The sequence below is a fragment of the Mustela lutreola genome, chromosome 12 (assembly GCF_030435805.1).
Source record: "Mustela lutreola isolate mMusLut2 chromosome 12, mMusLut2.pri, whole genome shotgun sequence".
NCBI classification, from domain to species: Eukaryota; Metazoa; Chordata; class Mammalia; order Carnivora; family Mustelidae; genus Mustela; species Mustela lutreola.
The window spans coordinates 8,003,017-8,028,656 of NC_081301.1; the positions used below are offsets into that span (position 1 = coordinate 8,003,017).

The 25,640-nt window shown below is 55.5% G+C and overlaps 1 protein-coding gene across 12 annotated transcripts in view; it reads right to left on the minus strand.

Annotated features, from left to right (window-relative positions):
• The window catches only part of RALGPS1 (Ral GEF with PH domain and SH3 binding motif 1), a 272,513-nt gene that overhangs the window by 9,405 nt on the left and 237,468 nt on the right, over positions 1-25,640 (minus strand). For 9 of the 12 annotated variants that reach the window (XM_059143177.1, XM_059143178.1, XM_059143180.1 and 6 more), the window contains 7 exons: positions 20,368-20,494; positions 18,953-19,110; positions 16,644-16,695; positions 5,831-5,914; positions 4,462-4,567; positions 2,544-2,636; positions 2,286-2,391 (listed from right to left, as the gene is read on the minus strand). In XM_059143177.1, the coding sequence (XP_058999160.1) occupies positions 2,286-2,391; positions 2,544-2,636; positions 4,462-4,567; positions 5,831-5,914; positions 16,644-16,695; positions 18,953-19,110; positions 20,368-20,494 (726 nt within the window). The remainder of the gene's footprint in view (positions 1-2,285; positions 2,392-2,543; positions 2,637-4,461; positions 4,568-5,830; positions 5,915-16,643; positions 16,696-18,952; positions 19,111-20,367; positions 20,495-25,640) is intronic. The other 3 variants (XM_059143186.1, XM_059143184.1, XM_059143185.1) reach the window with 2 other exon arrangements.

The following is a 25,640-nucleotide window of genomic DNA, read 5'->3' on the forward strand; positions in this document are numbered from 1 at the left end:
GAGAGTCCATAGGAAAAGAAAGATGTAATTTTTTTTTCACCACTCGAGTTCACAAACCCCTTGAATTCTATCCACAGACCCTGGCCACCCTCGGTATCGTATTTTCCTCTGCTTGGGGACAGTGCTTTCCTGTGGGCCCAACATTTACTTTCTCAAGGAAGATGACTTCTAACCCAAGCCTGGAAGCTTGAGGAAGAAATTCCAGGGGCGACCAGACTGGGACGCGCTATGACGTGTGTGTAGCTGCGCATGCATTCAACCTTTCAGACGTGGAGCAGAGACCTTGGCTCCCCTCCTCTCCAGTCCCTGGGCCACTGGAGGTTTCCTGTTTTCTGACTTCCCAGCTCACAAGGCTGGAACCCTGCAGTCTCTCTCTGGCAGCATTACCGGCATTACCCGGGAGCTTGTTAGAAAGGCAGGACCTTGGGCTCCAGCCCAGATCCACTGAATCCAAACCTGAATTTTTTCTAGCTCTGCAGGTGATTTGTATGTACGTGAACCTCGCACTAGAACATTCCTGAGAAGAGGTAAAGATGCTTGGAGGCCTGACAGTCCCAGTGACTTTGCCTGGCTAAAACCCAAGACCCCGGTATTTTGGGGTTTTGTCATGTGACATGGGCTACCAAGAAGACAAGCGTGAGCTATTCTTTTTCTTTTTCTATATATATATATTTTTTAGTATAGTTGACACAAAATGTTACATTAGTTTCTGGTGTACGATGCAGTGACTCAATAAGTTTATACATTATGCTATGCTCACCACAAGTGCAGTTACTATGATCACCATACAATTCTAGTAAAATATCATTGACCATAGTCCTATGACATACTCATTCCATAACTGGAAGCCTGTATCTCCTATTCCCCTTCACCCATTTTTCCATCTCCCCATCCCCTCCCCTCTAGAAATCATCAGTTTATCTTCTATATTTATACATCTGATACTGCTTTTTGTTTATTCATTTGGTTTTTTTTTGTTGCTGTTTTTAGATACCACATGAAGAAAATCATATCACATTTGTCTTTATCAGTCTGACTTAATTCACTTAATTCACACCCTCTAGGTCCACCTGCATCATCACAAAGGGCATGATCTCATTCTTTTTTATGGTTATGTAATATTTTTATGGTGTGTGTGTGTGTGTGTGTGTGAGTGTGTGTGATGTGTATGTGTGTTATCACATCTTCCTTCTCCATTCATCTATCAAAGGACTCTTAGGTTGCCTCCATTATCAATAATACAATAAACATAAGGGTGAATATCTTTTTGGATTAGTGTTTTCATTTTCTTTTTTTTTTTTAAGATTTTATTTATTTATTTGAGAGAGAATGAATGAGAGAGAGCATGAGTGAGGAGAAGGTCAGAGGGAGAAGCAGACTCCCCAAGGAGCTGGGAGCCCGACGTGGGACTCAATCCTGGAAGTCCGGGATCATGACCTGAGCTGAAGGCAGTCACTCAACCAACTGAGCCACCCAGGCGCCCCGTGTTTTCACTTTCTTTAGGTAAGTACCCAGTAATGGGGATTATTGGATCAGATGGTATTCCTATTTTTAATTTTCTGAAGGACCTCCGTATTCTTCTCCACAGTGGCTACACCAATTTAGATTCCCACAAACAATGCACAAGGGTTCCTTTTTATCTATATCCTCACCAACACTCGTTATTTCGTGTCTTTCTGATTTTAGCCATTCTGATAGGTGTGAGGTGATATCTCATTGTGGTTCTGATTGCCATTTCCTTGATAGCAAGGCCAATGCAAATAGGACTTCTGGACAAGATGGTGCCGTGAACCTCTCCTTCCACGCAACATGGGCACGTGGGAGAGATGGAACCAGGAAGATATGGGAGATGACCAGACAAGTTAAAGTTGGGGCTTTTGTAAAAGGGCTCTTCTCTGATTTGGCCTTGGACCAGGATACTGTGAGAGTCTCATGTCAGGGATGTCTCTGAAGTCTCCCAAGACCCAAGACCCTTCTAGCCACATGGTCCCTGCCTTATGCAGCATTATATTATTTATTCCAAGCCCCTAAGGCTATAGCTTCAAAGGTGATGAGCCCCAGTAGCCACAGGTGAGGCCACAAAAGGGTTCCTGCAGCCACGTGCCATGCCCACGGCTCAGTGGTTACACTGGTTTCACAGACTAGTGTGGTGCCCTCTGATCACAACCTAAAGCAAAGGGAAAGCAGCAGCCCCCAAAGTTCTTATTGTTTCAAAATGCACATTGAGCAGACGAAGGAAAGAGGGTGGAGAAAAGTCGTGTGCACCCAGCGCCGGGGCTGCCTACCTTTGTCGGGGTTATTCAGCTGGAAGATATCGGGGTGCTCGGGGTCGTCAGGCAGCTGCACCATCCAGCCCACCACGGAGACTTTTTTGCCGGGTGTGGATTTGTACTGGGGAAGAACAACAGCATAACTAGAAGGCCAATGCCCCTCACTCCCGGGGGAAGCCGAGCTGGGCCTGGAAAGTTTCCTTCCCGCCCCTCCCCACCCCCAGCTCATACCACCCGAAGTCCCAGTATGGAGAGTCCTCTTCTGGGACTTACGTGTTTTCTGTCTGTGCCCCGCAAGGACTTGGCTCCGTAGTACAGGAGGGTGGATCCCGAGAGTATGACCCAGTACCTGGTCCATGAGGACAGCTATGGAGGAAGGGAAGGCAGGGTGGCAACACTGCATGTGGTGGTGGTGGGGGGGGGGGGTGGAGCACCCCCTCCCTGCCTGATTCCCAGCCACAAGGGTGGAAGGGTGTTCCCTTCCTGCCAACCAGTGCCAGCATGGGCCTCATCATCTCTTCCCCTGCCCCCACAGGCATCAGTGTCACCTCCGGCCAGGGTCTGGGGGAGGGAGAGCCTTCTCATTAGTGCCTCTGAGCTCTAAGCCCTGACTCCCCTCTCTGGCTCCTTTACTCCGAGAGCCTTGCATTTTTTTCACCTTGTTTAAGGCAGTGCCAAGGCTTAATTTCTGTGTGTTCAGGTGACTTGGGCCCAAGAAGGTCCTGGAGAAAAACATTTTCAAAACACGGACAAGCCAAACCATAGCCCAGTCGAACCATAGTATCTGCACTGGGGTGCTCGGGCTGGGACTGAATGGCAGCGCATGGGAAGCTGCAGGATTCGAAGGGGGGGAAAAGCCAACAGGGCAGAGCTACAGGTATTCTTTCTGTTTCTCTAGGCAACAAGGCTGGGATTCCCTCTTCAGGGGGCTCTGCTCCTGGGTTTAGGGAAAATCACTTCAACAAGCCTTTTGGTTTGCAAAGGTGAAGGAAGTATCGGCTCCTGCAAGGAACAAGGTTGAGAGGAGCGAGGCCGACCGTTCTGAATCACAGCCCACAAGAGCCCCTCTCCACGCTGAATGCAGCTCCGGGGCTGGCAACAGTGACAGCGCGGGCTGTCAGATGTGTCTGACGACACCCACACGTGTGCAGAACACACATGCACATACGTGTCCAACTGAAATAAGCTTCATGAAATGAACTTAGCTTTATTATACATATGGGATGCTGCTGTTTTCCATTCTACTCTATTCTGCTCACAAATACAGGCCATGACCCACTGGAGTGGCTTCATCACTCACTACTGGGCCAGCCAACATCTGGGAAAACTCTGCTAGCAGGACACTGTCTCGCCCTGACTCAGAATGACCGAGGCCTGAACTCTGAGTGTGGGAGAGAAGCAGGCAGGTCTGTACAACAGGCCAGATCTAGGGCCCCATGTCACAGAACGCTCTGTGAGAATCTGGGCCCAAGGACGAAGGGCAGCCTAGGGCTGGGGTTGAAGACTCCCCTTACCCATGAGCCACTGGCACCTGCAGACAGGGCAGCATCTGGAGGGGACAGCTGGGCTGGCACCCTGGCACCTTCACAGTGGGCACAGATAGGAGGGGGTGGTTTCAGGGGGTTCCACGGGCAAGAGCCAGAGCAGGAACAGGAAGGCAGAGCAGATGGTAGCGGATGCTGCCTGGAGACGCAACCCACGGTCTGTTGGTAGGAAACCCTTGCACGGATGCTCCGTGGTAACAGTTCAGGGGTCCCTGTATGTGGCTGAGGCCCTGCCGTGGGGGAGGTCATGGAGCCAGTGACTTGGGGGTCTGGCATAGGTGACCAGGGAACAAATGGTAGAGCCTCAAAGGCCTCCTGATGCTGCTGCCACGGGGGAAGAGGGCACCTGCAGCTGGGGACCAGGCACAGGCTGTGCCAGCCCTCTCAGGGGTAGTTCCAACCCAAAGCCCGGGGATCTGCAGGCTTCCACTCGCCCTCGTCACAGCTCTGGGTCACCACATGCTCGCTGTGTGCACAGCCGTATGTGACAGTCTTGCTGAGTCCTCGGAGACATAGGCACTATTGTATCCCAGTTTACAGATGTGGGGAGTGAGGCCCTCGCCCACTCAGTGGCACAGCCAGAGCCAGAGCCCAGGGACCTCCCCAAGGGCCCTGCTGCCTCTGGATAGAGGTGGGTCTGCACTTACCGCGGGTCTCCGGCCTTCCTTGAGCAGAGTTTTCCTCCTCAGAGGACCCTCCATGGTGGGCACTGTGGCCGAGCTCCCCAGCGTACAGATGCATGGGCCCGTGGGGCTGGGGGGAGACCACCAGTCAGACACTGCCCTGGAGGAGCCGCGCTCAGGCACCTCTCCCTCCCAGCACCCCACTGCCAAGTCCATGATGCTGTGCCAGGCCAGAGGACTCAACATGATCAGGGCAGGTAGCCCTGCATTGGCCACAGCTGGACACTTTCACCTCCCTCGCCTCAGGCCCTAGGCTTGGTGCAGCGCTTCTTGTAACCCAGACCCCAGGAGCATGGCCTCCTGCTCCTGATCTCAGTGGTGGCTTCCTCCTGGCCCTCCCGAGCTTCTACCTTCCTCTCCACCTGGGGAGCCTGGGGCCCTGCAGCCCCTCCTTGTGTTGGCAGCAGCCTGGAGGAGCAGTGAGCAAGTGTGGGAAGGTGGCGCTGGAGTGAGAAGCGGGACCAGGGAGCGCCGCCAAGCCCAGTGCCTTTGCCTCAGGGCTTCAGGCGCCACCTACAGGCAAAGACAGCCAAGTGCAGCACCGGCTGGGACCTGCCCCGAGGCTCTGGATGGCTTCGGGTCACTGGGTAGGTGTCTCCCACAGGCATCTCCCTCAACTGGGTGCCCTTCCTCAAGCTGCTCTTCCTCCATAGGTGGGTAAACGGTACCACCATCCATGTGGCTGCCTGAACCAGAGACCTGGGGGGTTTCTCCTCTCTCCTCTCCACCCCTGCAACCTACTCGATCCCAAGGATGTACCGACCCCAAGTCCTACGTATGCCTCTCGGCCCCGATCAGCCATCTCACTCCCAGCACCTTAGGCAGAACTTGCTCTCCCTTTGAGCAACTGCCCAGTGCTCTTCCCTGGCCTCCCTCAGGCCAGCCTTGCCTTCCTCCTGCATGCTTTCCAGCTCTCCTTGCCACGGCCATGATGACCTGGTCATGCCACTGTTTGTCACCCCCCCACCCCTGCCCCCGGGTGGGGCTGCATCTCCACCCCTCCCCTCTCTCACTCCCCAAGCCACCCTGCTCTTCCTGCCTCCCTTCGACTTGGGGTGCACTCATCCCTGCACCTCCCCTCCCTGTACCTGGATCCTTCCTATCACTCTTCCAGTCACTTCTCCACAGAGGCCTTCCCTGCTCTCCCCTTGCAGAACAGCCCACCTCCTCTCTGGGACCATCAGGGATCTGGGATTATCGGTTCAGTCTCTGTCTCCCGTGGCAGCAGCCTCTTGGACTGTGGCTTATCCAGCAGCCGGGAGCACAGCGCTTGGCATCCACCGAGCAGCCTAGAGCTAGCTGTCAAGTAAACGAGCACACAACAAATGGATACCTGTAGACGCAGCTCCGGGTTCTGGGAGAATTCCGAACCGGAACCCGCCAGTTGGGCCCCAGCGTGGCATACAGACGTCCCCTGCTTCAGAAGAAAAGGGGTGAGATTTAGCAACAGCCGCAAACAACCAGACACTCGGAGGAAGCAAGGGCATCTCGGACACTGTGAGCACTGGCTCAGGAGGGTCCGATCCCAGCTTTACCCGCACCTCCTACATCAAGCTGCAGACACATCTGGGGCACATCTGGAGCTGCCAGGTCTGTGAACATGACGCCCCGGAGCCTCCATCAGTGAGTGTCAGGGGGTGACTAAAATCAGGGCACACGCACTTACCCAATGTGAAGCTGACATGTTTAACAAAAAATGCCGTCCAGCCCAAATAGTCCATGGTGAATCCAATTACAAGGGCGCACAGAACTGTGGGCAGTCTTGCATGTCGGGCCTGGGGGGTGTTTGTGTGTGTGTAGGGGGGCTTGCGCACCTCATTCACCAGGGCACAGCTGAATTCCTGTTTGCTGTGTCCTCTCCACCAGACAGCCTCCTCTGCTGGCCCCCGCCGGACCCCTGCATCTCCCTGTGGGCTGCTCCTCTGCCTTTTCTCCCACCTGGAGTCTCTTTGCAAAGGAGCCTTTGCAGGGGAAGGTACAGCTCCCAGAGAGAAGCTTAACCTATCTGGGGGGGGGGGGCTTCCATCTTTCTGTCTCTCCTTTTCACCCTTTCCTCTTTCAGCAGGATGATTTCCTGTGTCCACGTGGTCCTCAAACACCTGCTCACCCCCGCAGCACAGTGTCTCTCTGGGTTATCACTTTCCTGGCCCGTTGGCCAAACAGGAATGTAACCCAATTTATAAGGTCAGATAAGGTTAGGACTGCCTTTGCTATTCCCTGCTGCCAGTCCTAGGTCACTGCACACGGCCCCATGGCACCGGACACCTGGCAGGGGACAGGGTGGACGCGCTCATTCACGGCGGCAGGTCCGTCCTAGCGTAAGTAAGCTCAGGTGCCTCCAAGGCAGGCTCTTGTGGCCCTGCCCCTCAGTCCTCCACTTGAGAAGGAACAGTTCTTGATGACCACCTTGTGTCTGTTGTACAGAGGTTCAAGTTCAGGGCAGGTGGGAGTCTGATGGCCGTCTACACCAGCTGCCCGTCAGCCCCTCCTCTTTAGGTGAAAAGCCACAGCATTTGCTTGGCCCCTCAAGTCCTCAGAGGTTACAAATCTCAGCCTTTCCCCAGCACACCTGGGTGACAGATGATGGTTCCAGGCTGATGCCAGCCCCACCACGAGCTGTGGCACAGATGAGGCCCCAGCTTGCCCAATTCCCAGCCCAGGGGCTGGATCGCCTCCCCCCTTCCCCCACCAATTCAGAAAGAGGCTTGCAGTGTAGTGAGCGGGACATCACAGGTCATGACTAATCTGCTCTCATTTATGGAAAGCTCCAGGATTTTCACCGTTACCGGAACACTGGCCGAGTCCCTCACAACATGGCATAACCCCATGCTAAATCAGGCTGCTCCGAGGTCTCTCGATGGGCTGCCTCCAGGTGCTTTCCTCCCCAGCCACTTCCAGAGGTTTCCTAGGAGTCGGGGCAGGATCTGACAGCGAACCTTTCTGTGATGACATTCTTCGTGCCCAGGGGACATCTCCCCCTTTGATCTGGATTCTTGCTCTGAGCTGCGACCTATCTGGAGTTAGAGATGGAGCCTCCCTTTTCCAGAGCTGGGTCCTCTGGCCCCTTCTCCACCTTTCTTCTTGTCTTCTTGCCCTGGTGCCCAAGGATAAGGTTCAGTGACAGTGGGTTGTCTACAATGCCCAGTGGTTCCCCATCAATGGGGGGACGTGGTTGGCGCTGCTACCTTCCCTCCGTCCTCTCCTTCCTGAGATAGTCCACGGCTGCACGCTCAGCAGACGTCTGTCTGTCTGACACTTGTCATTGGGTAGCCTTAACTCAGCATCTTCCAGCCTTTCTAGCCTTTTAAGCAGCCTTTCTCCATGTTCTTCCAAAAGGCATAGGGTGCTTCCCAGTGCGCTGGGCTGGTGGGAGGAATGCAGGAGTGCAGAGCTCACCGGTGAGTGGGGGCTCGCATGTGCAAGGCCATGACACTCAACCATCTCACTGGAGCTTTATTTAAGCACATTGTCTTCCCCAGAATAGGGAAACTGAGGCTCAGTGATGGGAAGACACTTGACCGAGGCATGAGCCCAGTAAGCCAGGATCTGAACCCTGTTCGGACTCTACAGCCCAAGCTCCTCCACGCCTTTCAGGGTTGCAGGGAGGCTGAGGTGTCACATGTGGTGGAGTCTATCACGGGGACTGGGTCCACCCTGTGGGTGGCGTTGGGACATTTTCCTCCCAGAGGCACCACTCTTGCGGGTCTCTGCAGCAGCTCGCACTGATCGGGCTTTGTCCACGTCTGTGAGACTGGACGGCCCCAGCAGCCGTGCGCCCCGGATCTCCGGGGGTGGGACCACAGCTCCCCCGGCCCTCCATCCCTGTGCTAGAATAATCTTCCAGGGGTTTTGGAGACTGACGCTTAAGAGCCGCTGCCATTTATCAACTGGGGACCATGAGACACGCCATTCCTCCAGCCTCCGCGAGGGGCACTGCTCCCGCCCTGTCCTAGATGAGGAGACAGAGGCTCAGGGAGGTGAAACCACTGAGCCCACGCAACCGGCCTGTCAGTAGGGCTGGACACACAAGTACTCACAAAGGGAGGCTGGCTTTCCTCTGTGAGCAGTGGGCCTGTGTCTGTCAAGCTGCTTCCAGGAGGGAAGTCAGAGCCTGCTTCCCTGGACCCTGGAGGAGTGAGTGCCCCTGGCTGTGAAGGTCAGCATAATGGTGACTTTTCCCCAAGGCCCACTTTCAGAACAGCAGGGTTGTGGTGGCAGCCTTCTCCCCCAGGGGAGCCCTGCAGGGCTGGAGGAGGGCCATGACAATTGGGGTGACTCTGGCTGGGCCCAAGCAGGCTAGAATCAGCACAGAGGAGCCAGGATCTTCACCCACTGGAAACAATCTGATCAGGGCCCTGCTTTGAGATTTGCTATTTGAATGTTCAGGGCCAGAAAAATGGAAAATGAATGGGCAGTCATATCTGGTAAACTCAGAAGTCAGGGGATCTCTTGGACTGACATGGGAATTCCCACTCCAGAATCACGGACACCTTTCCCAGCATGATGCCAGGGCAGAATGTGGCTGAACGTTATGTACCCCAGAGAGGCCATTCTACTGTTTCCTCTCAAGGATGAGCTTGGGCAGTGGTGGGCAACCCTACTCATGGGAAGTCTGGTCTGGGGAAGGTGGAGGCTGGCAACCAAGTAGAACACTTCAGTCCCAAATGCTGTACAAAATGATGATGGTGGTGGCAGGGGCGATAATGATAAGGATGGGCTGATGGGAAGGACGGTATGGTGGTCGGTGTGGTGATGATGGTGATGATGGTGATGATGGTGGGGTGATGGAGGATGGGGATGATCGGGATGGGATGGCGGAGATAAGGGGGTGATGGGGACGTTGGGGGTGGTGAGGACGGGATGGTGGAGATGAGGGGGTGGTGGTGATGATGGTGATGATCGGGATGGGGTGATGGAGAGGATGGTGACGGGGCTGCTGGGAATGATGAAGCGACAGTGATGACGGGGATATGAGGACGGAACGATGGGGATGCTGGGGTGGTGATGGGGACGCTGGGTGCTAGGCAATGCGCTGAGCAGTACTTATTCATTCTCTTGTCCAATCACACAGGGATTTTCTATCCTGAAAATCAGGAATACTGTTAGGCAGGCACTATTTTTTTGTTTTTGTTTTAAGTAGGCTCCATGCCCAGCAGGGAACCCAATGCGAGGCTTGAACTCACAACACTGAGATCGAGAACTGAGCTGAGATCATGAGTTGGATGCTTAACTGGCTGAAACACCCAGGCGCCCCAGGCAGGCTCTACTCTGAACCCCATCTTATAGATAAGGGATCTGAGGCTTGGAGAGGTGGAGTAACTTGCCCAAGGTCACAACCCTAGGAAGAGGAAGAGTGGATAGAGCTGTTGAAGCAGAAGCTGCCAGGGTTCTGCCTGGGCCAACAGCATCAGGAGAATGCAGACTAGCTAAGGCAGGTCTGAAAGGCATCTTCCCCTCAGCAGTTTTCTAGGTACACGCTAGGTAGCATCATGGAGATTAAATTTCAGAAAGCCCCACGTCCCTGTTGCTGGTTTAGGAAGCTGCGCAATAGGGAGAAGTCTTGGGTAATAATTACACTGGGGTCTTAGTAATCTTGTCTTAGCAGAAGTAGGGTCTTCCACCCCATTCTTCTATGTCAAGTACATAGAGCCCCTTGAGGTAGGAGTGGGCCTATGGAAGGGCCCAGGAAATGCTGTTCATCAACCATGTGTCCACCTGTACCAGCAAACCTTAATGGGAAGCTGTCCCATTACGCCAGAGCTTGGTCCCAGCCACTTTGGAAGATTGACCTCATCTGTAGACAGGAAGCTGCCACCCTGAGTTCTGCTGGACCTTGGGACGTCCCTTCCAGCAGGACTTGCCACGGACTTGTGGTAAGTCACTCATTCGCTTCTCTCTGGGCAATGTCCCTGATCTGCTGAGTGGGTCTCTAGGAGCCACATTCGAACTGCATGTTTAGCTGAGTGGACAGAACAACACCTGATCCAAGCCAGGTCAATCAGATGTTCTCTCATGGCAATTAGGAACCAGATGTGTGTGAGAGAGAGAAGGAAAGTCAGGCTCTGTGGCTGGATGAAGCTGTAACATGTAAACGTGGGAGCTGCAAGGTCTTCCTCTTCCCCTCTATGAGCTGAGAAGTCTAGAAATCTGGTCTGCAGAGAGCGAGAGGGGAGTGTGGCAGATATATGTGGAGAAGGACTGACTCAAGATGGAAAGAAATCCCGCCCGCTGTCCAGGACCCGACTCTGAGGGGATGTGGGTATCGGAGGAGAGGGCGGGCTGAGATTTCTCAGCTGCCTGTGAAGCCACAGCAGCCCAAAGACAAGGTCAAGCCAAAGGCCCAGGGACTGCTGCCCACTGTTTTCTCTCAGAGGGGCCTGAGCTCCTTGGGTAGCCTCCTTGTCCAGACTTCAGTGTCTGTTGCTGAAAGCAAAGCAAGAGACAGCATCTTTGGGGCAAGCCCGCATCAGAAGCTTGGCACATCATCCAACTAGGCTGACACAGGAGGCAGAGCAAGCTGGAGCTGAGGAGACCAGACCGATGGGTGGGTGGGGGCGGGACATGAACCTGGAGATTCCTGGGCCTCGGCCACAGGGGTGGGAGGAAGGCAGCCAGACCCTCCGAGAAAGTCACCCTGAAAACAGCCACTCTCACATTGCACTTCGGTTAAATGGACCCCTCACCACAGTACTGCCTCTAGACTGCCCCCATCTCTTGAAATGCTGCGTAGTTTGGGGTTCAGAAGGTGGCTCTGTACCCTGGCAAACCTGGGCCATCTGCTGGAGTCCTCTGATTATCTCAAAGTAGGAAAAGGGTGTCTTTAAAAGCTCTGATTTGCAGGTAGCAGGCTGGGGAATCTGCTGCCAAGACTCTACTTCCCTGGGGTCTCCCTAAAGATGGAAGATTCCACTGGCTAAGAACAAGGAAACCCCACGTATGGAAACACTGCATCGCCCACCCTCCTTGGCACCCTGGGACGCTTGCGGGGCCGACTGTCTGCAGCAGCCTCTTAGATGGGTCCTTCCCACGGTTCCCTGTCACCCTGGAGGCCAGCCATGCCTGGCTCCTCTGTACCATGACAACTGAACTGCCATTTGGGGACTTTCCTCTTCACCCCCGCTCCCCAGACCCCTGCATCCCCTGCCTGCTGCCAACAGTTATCACCGAGTGAAACTCTCAAAAAAGTCAAAGTTCCCAAGCACAAAGCTCCACCTACGAGCTGTGTGTATCCAGGGAGCCTCATCACGTAGAGCTGCCGCTCCTGCTGCTTAGAGGCTGAGACATAGGCCCAAGGTCACAGAGCTGGCTGTCCTGACCCCAGGCCTCTCCCAGCGCTGCCGGCAGCATCGGGAAGCCAGACCGCAATTTTTCAATGGAGAGGCTCACTAAGAGCTTCGCAGACCGGGGCACATCACTGAGTCTGCCTCTCCTGCAGTGACTCGGACGAGCCAGACCGAGCATCCCTGGGCCACCTCCCATCCCGGCACATGATTAGGGCCTCGCAGCCTCCTCAGACCCCGAGACCCCTCTTGAGGGCCCGAGGTGGTCCTCTTCACCAATGTCCCTGGGCTGCTGCTTAATCATCGCCTCTACCGGAAGCCACCGCTGACCCCGCAGTCTGACTCGGGAACTGTGCTGGACACTCCCATGGAGAGCGACACAACTTCAGGACCCTCTGTGGACCTGGCATCATCAATTTGTTCCGTCTCCAGGAGCTGCGACTAGCTCCCCTGTGCCCCGCCCCCCCGCCGGAAGGGGAAACAGCTCTGCTTCAGAGGGGGCCGTCACTTGGGCCTCTCCCATCCCCAAGGGTCCCTCTGCCTCCTCCTCGCCTTGGCGCCACCTGTGTTTCCGGCCTGTCCCTCCCTCGTGCGAGAGCGGCACTTCCTCACACACGGCTGATGTCGGGCTAGACAAGACGGATGGCCGAGGGCTTCGGGATGAGTTCTGTGACATGCTTTCATATGTTACCTCTTAAAAACCAATTAGTAAATGTTTCTGATGAATTCTTTTTTTAAAAAGAAATGTTAATTTTTTCCTGGGTGTAAAAGAAACATGTACCTATTGTGGCAGATGTGGAGCATATAGAAAAATAATGAAGGACGGACATTCATTCAGTGGCCCCAGAACTCAGAGAGAACCGAGATGTGCGACATGACACACTTTTGTACATACATATGTGTTCGCCTCTTATCATCTGTTTTCTTCCTATTTTTAAATATTTCATTTAAAATGAACTCTTACGCTAGTATTTTTGTTCTCATGTCAGTGCCAAATCAGGCATAAAAAGAAGCACCTGTTAGCTCTTGCTGATGGGCCTAAAATATTCTCTTCCCTCTTGAGTTTCTGAGAAGCCTGAGGTTTGCTCGAGGCTAGCCTAGGGCAGTGTCCACAGTCCCTACTTTCCAGCTCATCAAGCACATGCTGAAAGTGCCTCTTCATGGCCGCCTGCCTTCTCTCCTTGGGAAATCACGGTTCGATCAGGGTTCTCCTTCCACTTTTGTCCTCAGCCCAGGACACTGAGGCGAGCAAGGTGCAGGTCGGGACATGAGGTAGAGTCTTAAGAGAGGAGGGGGCTGGCCCTCACCCACCCACCCCTGGTCCAGTGACTCTGGCCTCGGGTTGTTGAGGGCGCTGACCCGGGACCACCACTCTGTCCAAAGACAGGGGAGGGTCTTTACAGCACCCAAACCAACCCCTCCCTGATCTGGCCACCTCATGGCTGGTCTGTTCCCACAGGGCCTGTGGCCTTGCTGGGGCCGAGACAGATGACGCGACAGCAGGATGAGAGCGGCAGCAGGAGGCCCCCTTCGCCCCATGAGCCCTCGAGCACAGTCCTAACAAGAACAGGATTGGGGGGCTGCCATCCCTCCCTAAGCCCACTCTGAGGGACAGCAGCAGCAAGTGTCCCCAGGGCCCTGTGGGCTCCATCACAGGAGCTCCTTAGGGTCGCCACTCGAGGGAAGTACTGGGTGCAGCCTGGGTTCCGGCTGTCACTCAAGCCTTCAGGCCCCAGGGTGACACGGCTGTGGGTATGATCTCAGAGAAGGCAAACTTGCAAGACGAGACCAAATAACCCTGCACTTGGTCATACAACTGGAACCCCCCTACCCGCTCAGTCACAGTGGCATACAGGGTGACTGAGCTGGGCCTGCCGACCAGTGGAGGGTCATGCGCTGGTGGCACACGTCACCGGCCTGGGAGCTCCCTGTCCCTCAGGCTGGTATTTGGCTCCATTTCTCTTCCTGGCCTAGGTCAAGAGTGTCAGCAGGGCCGGGGGCCTGGTGGAACAAGTCAGTTGCGGGTTGTGACCCCTAAGCTTTGGGGCTGTGGGGCTGCCCCTGCCCTAGCTGGGCCTCTGGGAACTAGAGAAGCCAGGACCTCTTCATCACACCTCATTCCTCTGTGCCACTGGCTGTGGTCCTGAGGTCACTGTCTGCCCAAGCACACGTAAAGGGGTAGAGAAGGCTGTGTTCCCACAGGCTCACTCGGGACCAGCTGATGGCGTCTCTGAGAAGGGAAGCTGTGCTTTGTTGAAGAGTGTTTTGGAGGCTCTGTCAGGGCAGACACTGGCCTGGGGGCCCAGGCACAGTGGCCCTGGCTTCCAGGAAGAGAGAATCTGCTCCTTTGTAGAGCAAGAGCAAAGTGGCCCAGGCGTGAAGGGAGGCCTAGTGGGGCTGAGCACTGTGTGGGTGAAGGTGAAGCAGAGAAGCCCTGTGAACTGTGGTCCCTGAGTTGGGGGGAAAGAGAGGCATTTAACAAAGGTTTCCAAAGGCCAAGAGGCAAACCCTCCCCTCCAGCTCTCCCACGGGCTCTTCAGGAAAGTCTCAAACGCTCACATGCATTTGAGGGAGTGGATTCTTTCTGGTGGACACGGAAAGAGGCTAGTGCAAGATGGAAATGCAGACTGGAGGCCTGGCCAAAGGAATTAGAGGCCAAAGGGGCCTTGGACTGGAGGGCTCATCCTAGCCCCACGGGCATCTTCCAAAGCAGGTGGTCTGCTCCCCTCATCGGGCTAGGATCCCAGAGCCGGCTGCAGGAGACAGGGCTGGGCACCGGCGTGGGCGAGCCAGCTGGGAGGCCAGTTCCTGTGGGAGGTCCCACCCGAAAAGCACTTACTAGAACATTTCAATGGATAGTAAATCGAACGCCAAATTCTAAGTGAAAGAGAGAAAAGAGAAACGCTGTATGTCACAGGGCTCGCTACTGGTTGAGCAGAGCACCTTCTATGTGGCAGGAAGCCCCTCACTGTCTCCCTTCTTGGTGGCTCTGCTCTGGTCACGGGAGCGCGTCAGGAGCTACTTGCTGCCCTCAGCGACTAGCAGGTGTCTGGCAGGACGCAGTGGCTTCCTACATAGCCACGGACTGAAATGAATGAGGGCACGGACGAACCAGTGAGTAAGTTCTGGTCTGGATCCTGGCAGCATGCAGAAGTTTCCCACTCAGTGTCCACCCACTGGCCTGGAGCCGGGGGACACTGGCTTGCCTATACGTCCTGTTTGTCACGGTCTCCCTAGGAGCCCCCTGACGGATGCTGACACAAGTCAGACTTTTACTCATCAGATCTGGAGTCCACCCTAGAGCCTGTCCGGGGTTCTCATTGCCACAGCTGGGCTGGCCCCAGGGTGCAGGCAGCGAGGCCCACTGGCCTGCTCAAGCTAGGCAAGAACAGAGCAAACATCCCTCGGGGAGTCCTGCAGCAGGGACAGGGAGCAGGTTCCAAGGGCTCACGTTGTTGTTCTTCCCCCTTTCCAGCCCTCCATCTAGGCTCTCACAGACAGACTGACCAACAGACATGGGACCAGTCCCTGTAGCTGCCACCACGGCCTCTGGATGGAGCCAGGAGCACAAAGAGTGGGGCTCAGTGGTCAGGAGGATGTGGATTTGGGTCAGCCCTGCCCTATCAGAGGAGAACGAAGCAGGACAAGTCACCTCACCTCTCAGAGCCCGCGGACACTGTGAGTCACTGCTGTGTAGGGTTCTTGAGGATTTGGTGAGGCCAAGACAGGGTCTGGCGCACAGGGGATGCTTGACAAAGATCACTTATGACCTATCGTTTACGTCCCTCTGCCCTGGGAGGATGTCCTGGGTGGGTTCATCTCCTCTCTGGACATTTTATGATTATGGGGACTGATGAGACAGGAGGCTTCAGCACTAGAGGAGAAGTGAGGAGTGTGGAGAGAGAGAGAAAGTAGGTGTGCATGTGAGTGTGAGCACGCACGCACGTGTGTGTATATGTGTGAGCTGTGTGTGAATGTATGTGCGAGACTGTATACTCACATACGTGTGAGTACACAAGCGCATGTGTGTATGAATGTGTACACACACGGGGCATTTCTTAGGAAACGTGTGCACACTCATGTGGGAGACTGTGTATGTAAGTCCGTGTGTGTGTGTAGAGTGTACGTAACTGTGGGAGTGTGCACACACGCCCCTGCACGCCGCTGGAGGGGCTACTTTGAAGGACAGTGCAAATCCGCCTCTGAAGCTTTCCCAGCCATTGGATTTTTCCCCACGTCCCTCATACCCTGAGTCATCACGATGCCCCTTCACCTTTGGGGGCACCGTAGCTATGGGCGCTCCCCGTTCAGAGCCCATGAGCACATGGGGGACACACAGTGGGTGGATTCCTGGGCAGGAGGCCCCACTCCGGGGGCAGAAGTGCTCACCACGGGGAGTCAAACCCTGGGCTGGGACCCACTTCACGGTCACAGTGCCCAAGGCCTGAGGCCACGCGAGTGTAACACTCTCAGACCCCAGCAGGCGAAGCCACGTGCCCATCTCTACACCAGGCCCATCCCGGGCTTCTGGTTTTGAAAAGCCACATTTCAGACCAAATCTGCTCGCAGGTCTCCTCGGCAGCTCGGCCTGAGGAAGCAGTGCCGGCCTCAGGCTCCTGGGCCAGCTCTGGGCCGGATGATGAGTGGGGCTGCTCGGAGCGTGGGGCTGGGACCCCCACCCCACGCCCATCCTGCTCTTCCGCCCCCGACTCCGAGTGGGCCCTGCCCCTGGGCCGAGCTGACCTGAGGAGCCACAGAGCAGCCTCCCCAGGCTGGGCCAGTGAGGGGCAGTGGGGGTGGGGCTGGTCCCTGCCCGGAGCCCTGAGTGCCACCCTGGGAGAGAGGCTGAGCTGAGGCCACACTCACCTTTCCAGCCCTGAAGACATCTCTTCACTAAACTCTGAGCTCTCACTACTGCCTGGAAAAGGAACACAGATCAATGAGCGTGGCAGCCTCACAGAAGAGGGGCCAACCCCACAGGAGTTCATTCTCCTGGGTCAGCAGGCCCAGGGCCCTGAGCTCCACAGACATGTGGGAGACACAGCTTTCTGACCCCGGGGGCATCTGTGTGACTGGGGTTTTGCTGCTGCCACTTCTCACTCGCTCTCCTGGGACAGTCAAAAGAAGTCTCCCCTACTGTTCCCGGTAGGTCCTCCACCCTCCCCACTGCCTCCTGCCCACCCCTGACCCCACAAGGCTGCTCCTGGATATGCACGGGCCCGCCAGGCCCTGCGCCCCTCAGCCTCCATGTCGGCCTGGCCGGGCCCTACCACAGCCTCCCTCCTGGACCAAGTGAAACCAGTGCTAGAATAAGCCTCACTGAGTGAGGACACGGGCCAAATGAGCACTTCTCTTCCCAAGGGCCAGGACTGTCACAGTAGCTGCCTGGCATGAGACAGAAGCCTTGGGGAAGTGGCCCCTTGCCTCCTGGCCGGCATACACAGGAGAGAGGGTCCATCTCCCCCAGCTGGCCCTCTGGGGCGGACTAGGACACCTGCTCACCAAGGCCCAGCTCTGGCCCCAAGGACCCCTCTCACTGCACACTGCCGAGTCCTCTGTGCTCTCCCTCAGGCCTTGGCACTGCCTGGCTTTGGCCCCTTGTGGGCCACCTGCTGGCACCGACTCTGGGCAGGGGGAGAGGGGGAGGGAGGAGGTCTCAGGTCTCTCGGGAGTCACCGGGTGGCGGGGGCTCCAAATAGGGCACATGCATGCATGGTTTTCGGCTCCATACAGAAAAGAATCTGAGTTTTCCACGAAGAGGAGCGGAGAGCCAAAGCGCCTGCTGATCCCTGTCTGGATACTGGAGAGTGTTGTGTCTGACTCAGCTTTCTGAGTCAAGGCCGGAGGCTTAGGCACAGCTCAGAAAGTTTCCTGGGATGTAAAACAGCTGCCCTGCTGCCCCGCTGAAGGCTTTGGGGCTGGCGTTTCCCAGACTGGTTCCTCGGAATCTCCTCCCCATCCCTACCTCATTCCAGAACCCTCCAAGGAAAAGGGTCCCATGACAGACTAGGAGAACCTGCAGACTCTACCGCCTTTTTGGTGATCCATAATGCCCATGGCACATTCAAGGTTCTGAGAACAGACCTGCTTACTTGGTTCAACCCAGCCTTTCCCCAGCATACTGACCCCGGAATTCTTCTCTCCAGCATACTGACACCTAGGAACCACGGGCTGCACTGCCCTGAGCTGTCATAAACCCCTGACTGGGTCCAGTGAGGATGGTTTCCTCCCAGGCCAGAAGGGAGACATAGGCCTTGCTTATCACAGTCTTTCTGGCAGTGGGAGAGAGCTGTCCCCTCCCCTCCAGTGATAGTGACTCAGAGACCTGCCTCATTTCGCAGGTATGCAGGACCTGGGATCCCTGCCCTCCCCCCAACTTCCTCCCGGGGCTCATGGGCCCCCAACCAGACCTCATGGGATCAAACCCCTACCCTGGAGACTCCCTAAGCTGCCACCACCCCATGGGAGGGCTCTCTGTGAAGGGAAGCAGACAGACACACAGACACACAGACTACAGAAACACAGGCAAACTGAAAGGGCATGACCAGTGGACAGTGTACTTGTCTGATAGTTGTAATGACAGGTGACCTGGGCACTACAGGGAGATAGGCCTGTGACCAGAGCACAACAGTGTCCTAGCTCTGACTCAGCTTCTCTCCATCCTGGCCTCAGCGATTTAGTTTGTGATCCTTCCATGGACACAAGTACCATTTCTGGTACTTCAAACACAAAATTTCATCCCTGAGGATCAATTTTTCATCCTCCGAAACTCTGACTTCTCAGTGTGAAGACAAGTATACAAGAAGAACCCGGTGGCCCGCCCCGCTGCTGTCCCCAGGCAGCTTCCCCTACTTGGCTTTGCACACACGGGCTTATGGTGCCCCCAGGACAGAAGGCCCCCTGGGGCACAGCCAGGCTTTGGCAGCTGCCAACCAATGACAGCGGGTCTCAGGTGTGCATCCGGAGGCTCCTTCCACCTGCCTGCCGCGCTCGGAGCACTCAGTGGAACCCCGGAGACCAGGAAGCGGAGGCCTCCCTGGCTTGGGCGACTGCGTAGGGAGCCCTTTCTGGAGGGGATGGGGGGCCACCGGGCGCTGCACAGTGACAGAGACAGACACGGAGCACACACCGGACTGTGGCCCACCCGCTGTCGTGTGCAGGCCGGAGACGCTTACCTAGGGAGAGTCCATTGGTGACGGCAGAGGAGGAGGTGAGGGCGAGGGCCCTGCGGGGGCTGCGGGACTCTAGGACGCTGTCGTCCAGCAGGTGCCTCGCTTTCTCCGATGGGAATGTCGCACTTTTACTCTCAACTACACTCAACTGACACATCATACTGGAAAATGGAAAGGAAGAAAGAAGGCAAAGCTCCTTATCTGTGGCGTAACAGCGAGCACACCTGCACCTGCGCGAGGGTCCTGAGCAGACGGCGCAGCTGGAGGAAAAGGACTTCCGCCCAGAACCATGGTGCAAGTCCAGGCTCTGCCCTAGCTCATGGCGTGACCTTGGGCAAGTCGCCTCCTTTCTCTGAGCCTCAGTTTCTCCATCTGTCAAATAGGGACTAATGATACTTGCCCTGCATCTCTCAGGAGGACGACAAGGCTTGAGTGAGTGGACAGTGCTTGCGAACGATGCAGCCACACAGGGGAAGGGGTGGCGTGATCTGCGGCCAGCACACCTGGCTATAGAGCCACACGTCTGGTCCAGATCCTTGTGTCAACCTTGCTCACAGCTGCAAAGTACTCCACCCGACTGAGCCTCAGAGGATGCCTTCTCACGAGGAATGGAGATGGCGTCCACCTTGCACGCCTGCAGGGGCTCAAGGACATGAGGCACGGCAGGCACGTGGCGGAGCATCTAACCAGGGCAAAGCCCGAAACACTCAGAGATGACCCTCCCCCTCCGGCCTGTGAGGGACCCCAGGGCCAGCTTGAGCTGCCTGAGGCTTGTGCATTAGTGGAGGAAGAAAGGAAGGGAGAGAGGGACCGAGGGAAGAACAGAGTGGGGAGGGACCCAGCTGTTCCAGGGTCTGTGCCCAACACGCTGGGGACACAGGCCCGGCCATGATGAGGCCACAAGGGAGCTGGATGTCCCCCTGGCTTGCAGTCCCATAGGGCCAGATGAACCAGTGGCAGGCTCACTGCCCTGCGGGCTTTCTGAAACAACAGATGAGCAGAGACCCTGAGCCCCGCCACTGGCAGGTGCCTGTGCCTTGAGACACTTGGTGATGTCCTGGATGACGGTCATGATGTCCAGCGGACTCTGGAGTTTTCCATAAGGGAGGCACTAACTGAGCTTGTGTAAAACTTCTGGAATCCCACCATCATTTCCCTGCACTTCCCCGAATGCTTCCTCCATCAACTCCCGAACCAGTGATGCTCGCCATCGGTACACAGGCTGTGCTGCCCCAGGCGCCCTCCCAACTCCTCTGAGCCCGTGTCAGCCTGGGGAGAGGGTATTTGCCAGGAATACCGAGAGTGCTCAGCAGACGGATAAGGGAGCCCCCCAGTGGGCAAGCCCATGTCCCACATTCAGCCCGGTCTGGAGCCCACGGCAGGTGTTGGGGTGCGTGGGGAGATGCTCAGTCACCCACTTGTTTCCCAGGCTGTGGCTCTTCCTGTGTCTCGGGACAGGGGGTGTGGGAAGGCTGCCAGCAACAGATGCATCAGGACAGGTGGGCCGCCGGCTGAACCTCGCAGAGCTGGAGCCGGCGGAGGGGCCTGTGAACAGAACAGAGAGAGAGAGTAATGGTCGGAGCAGGCTGGGGAGGCTCAGAGGTGGTGGCCCTGGTGGGATAAGGCTCTAGGCCTGGCTGACATAAGCAGGACAATGTTCACAGAAGCCTCGAGGCTTTCTACTCATGAGACACGGACCCCTCGCTGGCAGGATAACTAGCCTCTGAACTGTCAAGATGGCTGGTGTCCTGCTGCGCACGGTGCCCCCCGACTGGGGGCCTGTGCCACTGACTAATACAGCGAATGTGCGGATGGAGGTGGGGGCTACAGGTGGGAGGCAGGCGTGGGGACTGGCAGCCTAGCTGGGTCTCCCCACGGCAACATTTCTCCAGGGGACCCAGCTGGGTGGCAGAACTGAGAGCTCACAGTGTATCTTCTGACTCGAAGTCCAGCATCCGTGCCCTGTGCCCCTGTGGCCACTTTCTGTTCTTGGCTCATTCAGCCAAAGGGGATGGGGGGATTCTTGGGGAGGCAGTGGCTTTCCTGCGGTAGGCCATGGCTAGGGAGGCAGGGGCTGAGAGGCCAGGCCCATCCGTTGCTGGCAGGTGACCTTGGATAGGTTATTTCACTTGATCCCTGAGCCTCGGGTTCCTCATCTGAAAAGCAGGAGTAACTCAGCTGACTGACCTTGCAGGTGGTTGGGAGGTCATGAGGTCACGTACGTGGAGTCTCACAGACAGTGCTCCTACTTGTTTGATTCTGGTAATTACTACCATGTCCTCCTCAGCCTTAGCCATGGAGTCAGTCAGCGGGAGGTCATGAGAGTGGGGTGGGGGGTGCTGGGGCCACAAACCGCACTGGGTGCCGAGTGTGGAGACCAAGGCAGAACCCTTTGTGTGGCCACGTCCTGGGCTATGCAGCTGGAGGGGCATGGTCCTGACCACTATTGTACCCTTTTATTTCTGCGGCTTGGGAAGGGAAGTCTTGAAGGGAGGGGACCCCAGATGCTAGTCTAGCCTTAGCTACCCAGGACAGATGCTGGAAGTTAAGAGCCTGCGCTTCCACAAAGGAGTTGGCCACTCCCTGCACAGCACATCGACACACAGTGAGCCAACAGGCTGCTGCCCAGCCACGCGGGCGAGCTTCGCTGCAGGGCCTGTGAGGTCCACCAGATCCTCCACCACAAGATGCCGCAGATCCACACGGGGCCTAAGGGCTCCCTGTCCTCCAGCACGCCTGGCTCATCCTCATTTTCATGTCCTAAATACTGAGCCCTGTTCCCAGCCTGTCACTGAAGAAAGCCTAGCTCCCTCCTGGTACTCTGGAAGGTTCAGGAGACAGGTGAACACACCCCGTCCGGGGCGCGGACTTCCCGCTCGCCGCCGTTGGCTCACCTCTGCCTCCCGTCCACAACCCACAGTGCACACACACCTGCTCCCCCAGACCCCCGCGCCCCACCACCCCTCTGTCCTTGAGCCCTCTGCGCAGCTTGTGGACCTCTCCCTTTCAAGCAATGCTGCTCTCTACTTCCATGAGGAAGCTGTGGCTGTCGGGTGCCACTTGCGACTGTCACCGGCGGCCACACCCACACGCGGCTCCCTGCCGGGCGGGGGCTGGGAACCTGTCTCCTCCCAGTTCTCCCTGCTCCCTCTGAGAACTCACGCCATCACCTGCCATGCTCTCCCTGGCCCCTTCCCCTGCCCTCCAAACACACCCTTGTCTCTCCTTCTCTGGGAAATAAGGTCCCTTGGCCCCGTCTTCCTCCCAGCCAGTCGTGCCCCGTCAGAGGGCCGTGCTCCTCCAGCTCTGCTTCTGTCCTCCACACCCAGCCTTCAAGTCACTGAACTCTGGTTTCCACACCCGGTGACATTGCCATTGACCTCCTTTTTGTGAAACTAATGAACACCGTTGTCCTTCTCACCAGAGCCTGTGGCATCTGGTGCCAGTGACCGGTCCTTCTCGAAGCACCGTATGTCCTGGGTGTCCGTGTGTCTCACTCTCCTGCCTCTCTCCGTCCATCTTCACCACTGTTGCTCTGGCTCCTCCGTGGGCTGCTTATCCTCCAACAAGCTCTCATGCTTGTGTTTTCTACACACGCTTCCCTCTTTGGCTCCTGATTTTGATTTTAATTTATCTCACCAGATATGCTGATGAGTCTGAAACCAATACACCTAGGACATTTCCTTCTGAACTTCCGTAAGGTGTCCCAACTTCAGCTCAGTGAAGGCTGAACCTGGAGCCTCCTCCTCTATTTTCAACTCTGGCCACTCCGCCACCTGGCCTGGAAGGTGCGGTCATTTCGGCTTCTCCTAGACTGTGACTTGCCTCTTCTCTTCTTATCTCCTCTTTGCTTGCCATACACAATCGCCAAGGCCCCCAGATTTTGCACATCTTCTCACACCCATCACTCATGTCACTGCCTGGTCTGAGTCCCTACACTTTATCTTCTGCCTCTGAAATCCAACCCCCCATACGGCTTCATGGGTGTCTGAAAAAATGAGAAGCCGGACACACCATCTTCTTGCTTGCAAATGCTGAGGGCATGGGGTGTTCACACACTGTCTGACCTGGCCATTTAAGCTGAACTTAAAATCTTGTTGGAAAAATAAAGGGACGAAATAGCCAAAACAGTTCTTAAGAATAGTAAAGGCCTCGCCCCTACCAGATAGCAGAACAAAACACAAACAGTGATTCACAGAGTTTGGTCTTGGGGCAGGGATAGAGAAACAGTTCAGTAAATCAGAAGGGAGAGCCCAGATTTGCTTCTTCATGGTGGTGGAATTACACATCAGTGGGGAAGGGAGGGTCTGTTCAGTATATGGCACTAAAACCTCTGGGCCCCATTTGGAGGAAGATGAAATTAGAGTCCGCCCACCTTATATTACACAAGCGATTCATGTCATGAATGTGAAAAGCAAAACTGTGAGACTACTGGGAAAAAAATACAAGGCAATCTTTATGACCTTGGAGGAAGAAACAAAAAGCATAAACCCTAAAGGACAAAAAAAAAAAATTGAATACAGGGGCATCTGACTGGCTCAGTCAGTTAAGCATCTGCCTTCCGCTCGGGTCATGATCCCAGGGTCCTGGGATCAAGCCCCACATCGGGCTCCCTGCTGAGCAGAAAGCCTGCTTCTCCCTCTCCCTCTGCCGGCCGCTCTGCCCACTGTGCTCTCTGTCTCTCTGTCAAATAAATAAATAAAATCTTGAAATAAAATAAAATAAAATGAAACATTTCTTCTCCAAAAGAAACAAATAAAAGACCGCAAAAACGATGTTAAAAGGCAAGTTGTAGTCTTGGAGAAGAGCTCTATCACCACATCACTAGCAAAGGATCCGTGTTGAGATACATGAAGAATTTCAAATATCAGTGAAGAGAGACAAACCATACAGAGAAAATGGGTAAAGGACACAAATGGGAAATTCACAAAAGAGGAACCCATGTGACCAATCACTACAAGGAGACGCGCTTAACCTCACTGGGGATAGCAGGAATGCAAATTATATAGTAAAAGTGAGAAAAAAAACTCTCTTACCTTATTAGATTGTAAAAATTAATTAGCCTAACGATGTCAAGTGCTGGCTAGGATGTGAGAGGAGGGGGATGAGTGCCCAATACTTGGAAAGCGGCAATGGCGAGTGAAGGGGAAGGTGCCACGGCTCTGCATGCAGGCGGTTCCAACTCGAGGAATCCGCCCTCAGCAAACACCTGCAGATGTGCACAAGGAGATGCACGCACAAGGATGTGCTACGTAGCACTGCGTCTAATAGCAGAAGAGGGGAAACAGTCCACACGGCCCTCAGGAGGGAAATGGATGAATGAGCTGTGGTCTATTCATCCAGCAAATTCTACAGAGCAGGAAACCAGGTTTATAGGTATTAAATCCTAGAAGCACCTAGAACTGGAAAGTGTAAGGTGCAAAAGGGTGTTTACATTGAGGTATGATGCCATTTGTGCAAACATTTTAGAACATGCAAACCATGTTCCAGTTCCAGGCTGCTTGAGGTATCTCAGAAGCGGGCTCTGACAGATGGATCCATGACAAGGATGCCCGAGAGGCGGGGCCTGGACTTTACCAACCAGACACGGTCCGTGGAAGGCCTTGGAGGAGCATGTACAGGTACTGAAACGTACTTCAGCTGAGCGTCTGCGGGCGTCTTTCCCCACAAGGCGGTCCACGCCATCATCAGCCCAGTTCACCAGGGGATGGAGCAGAGGCATCTGGAGAGAAATGGGGTTTCTTGGGCCCATCCCGGAGGTTCTGATTTCTTTGGCTTCAAGCGTGTCTGGCCATTGCTCTCCAGGTGGCCCGCACGCGCACCCCAGTGAAGACATTCTGTGCAAAAGCTGGGACAAAAGCAAGCTCAGGCCTGGAGGAAACATCTCGTGTGGCTGCCCCAGAGAGGAAAGGGAAGAATGGAGGCCGTCCTGGTTTGTTTTTGTTTTGCACTTATTGCTCAATAAGTGAATCCATGCGGAGGGCGGAATTCGCCTTGTTTATCAGTGGCATGGCCGCGGGATTACACTGACTGAGTCACCCTGGCTCTCACCATGGGTTTAGAAAGTGTTTTGTAAAGGTCAGCTTGCACTGCTCCGGCCCCTGTGGTTTGAACTAGAACTCGACTCCCTGTGCTGTCACAGTAATAATGACGGTGATAATCACGGTCAAGTGTTCCGTGCCCGGGGCCGGGGACCGAGGTGTGGGGTGTGCTGCCCTCCACATTGGGGCTTCTCCCAGCAGCCCTGGCTCATAGGTGGGAAAGGCAGGGCGCATGCAGCAGCCTGTGACGGACTTGAGCCCTGGGGTACACGGCTCTCCCAGTGCGGGCGGGACAGGGAGCGGGGGGGCAGGTCTAGCAGTTTGAAGGTTGGGTGTTACTGAAAACCTGAGGCAGAAAAAACAGTGTCACATTTGAGGTGATCTGATAGAAGCAGGTGGCACTTCCTCAAGGAAGCGTGTGTTGCAAAAGGTCCAACTGCTACACTTGCAGGTTAAGGTGGAGAGGACAAACATCTATTATGCACCAGCTGCATGCCAGGCTTGTCCCAGCACTTCAACATCCTATTTCATCAACTCATAGGCAGCTGGCAATTTTACAGTCGCCATTTTGAAGAGACATCTGAGGCACATGAGGTCACGCGCTGGAGGGGTGCTGGCCTTGTTCCCTCAGCTGGCTGAGCATGCTGGGC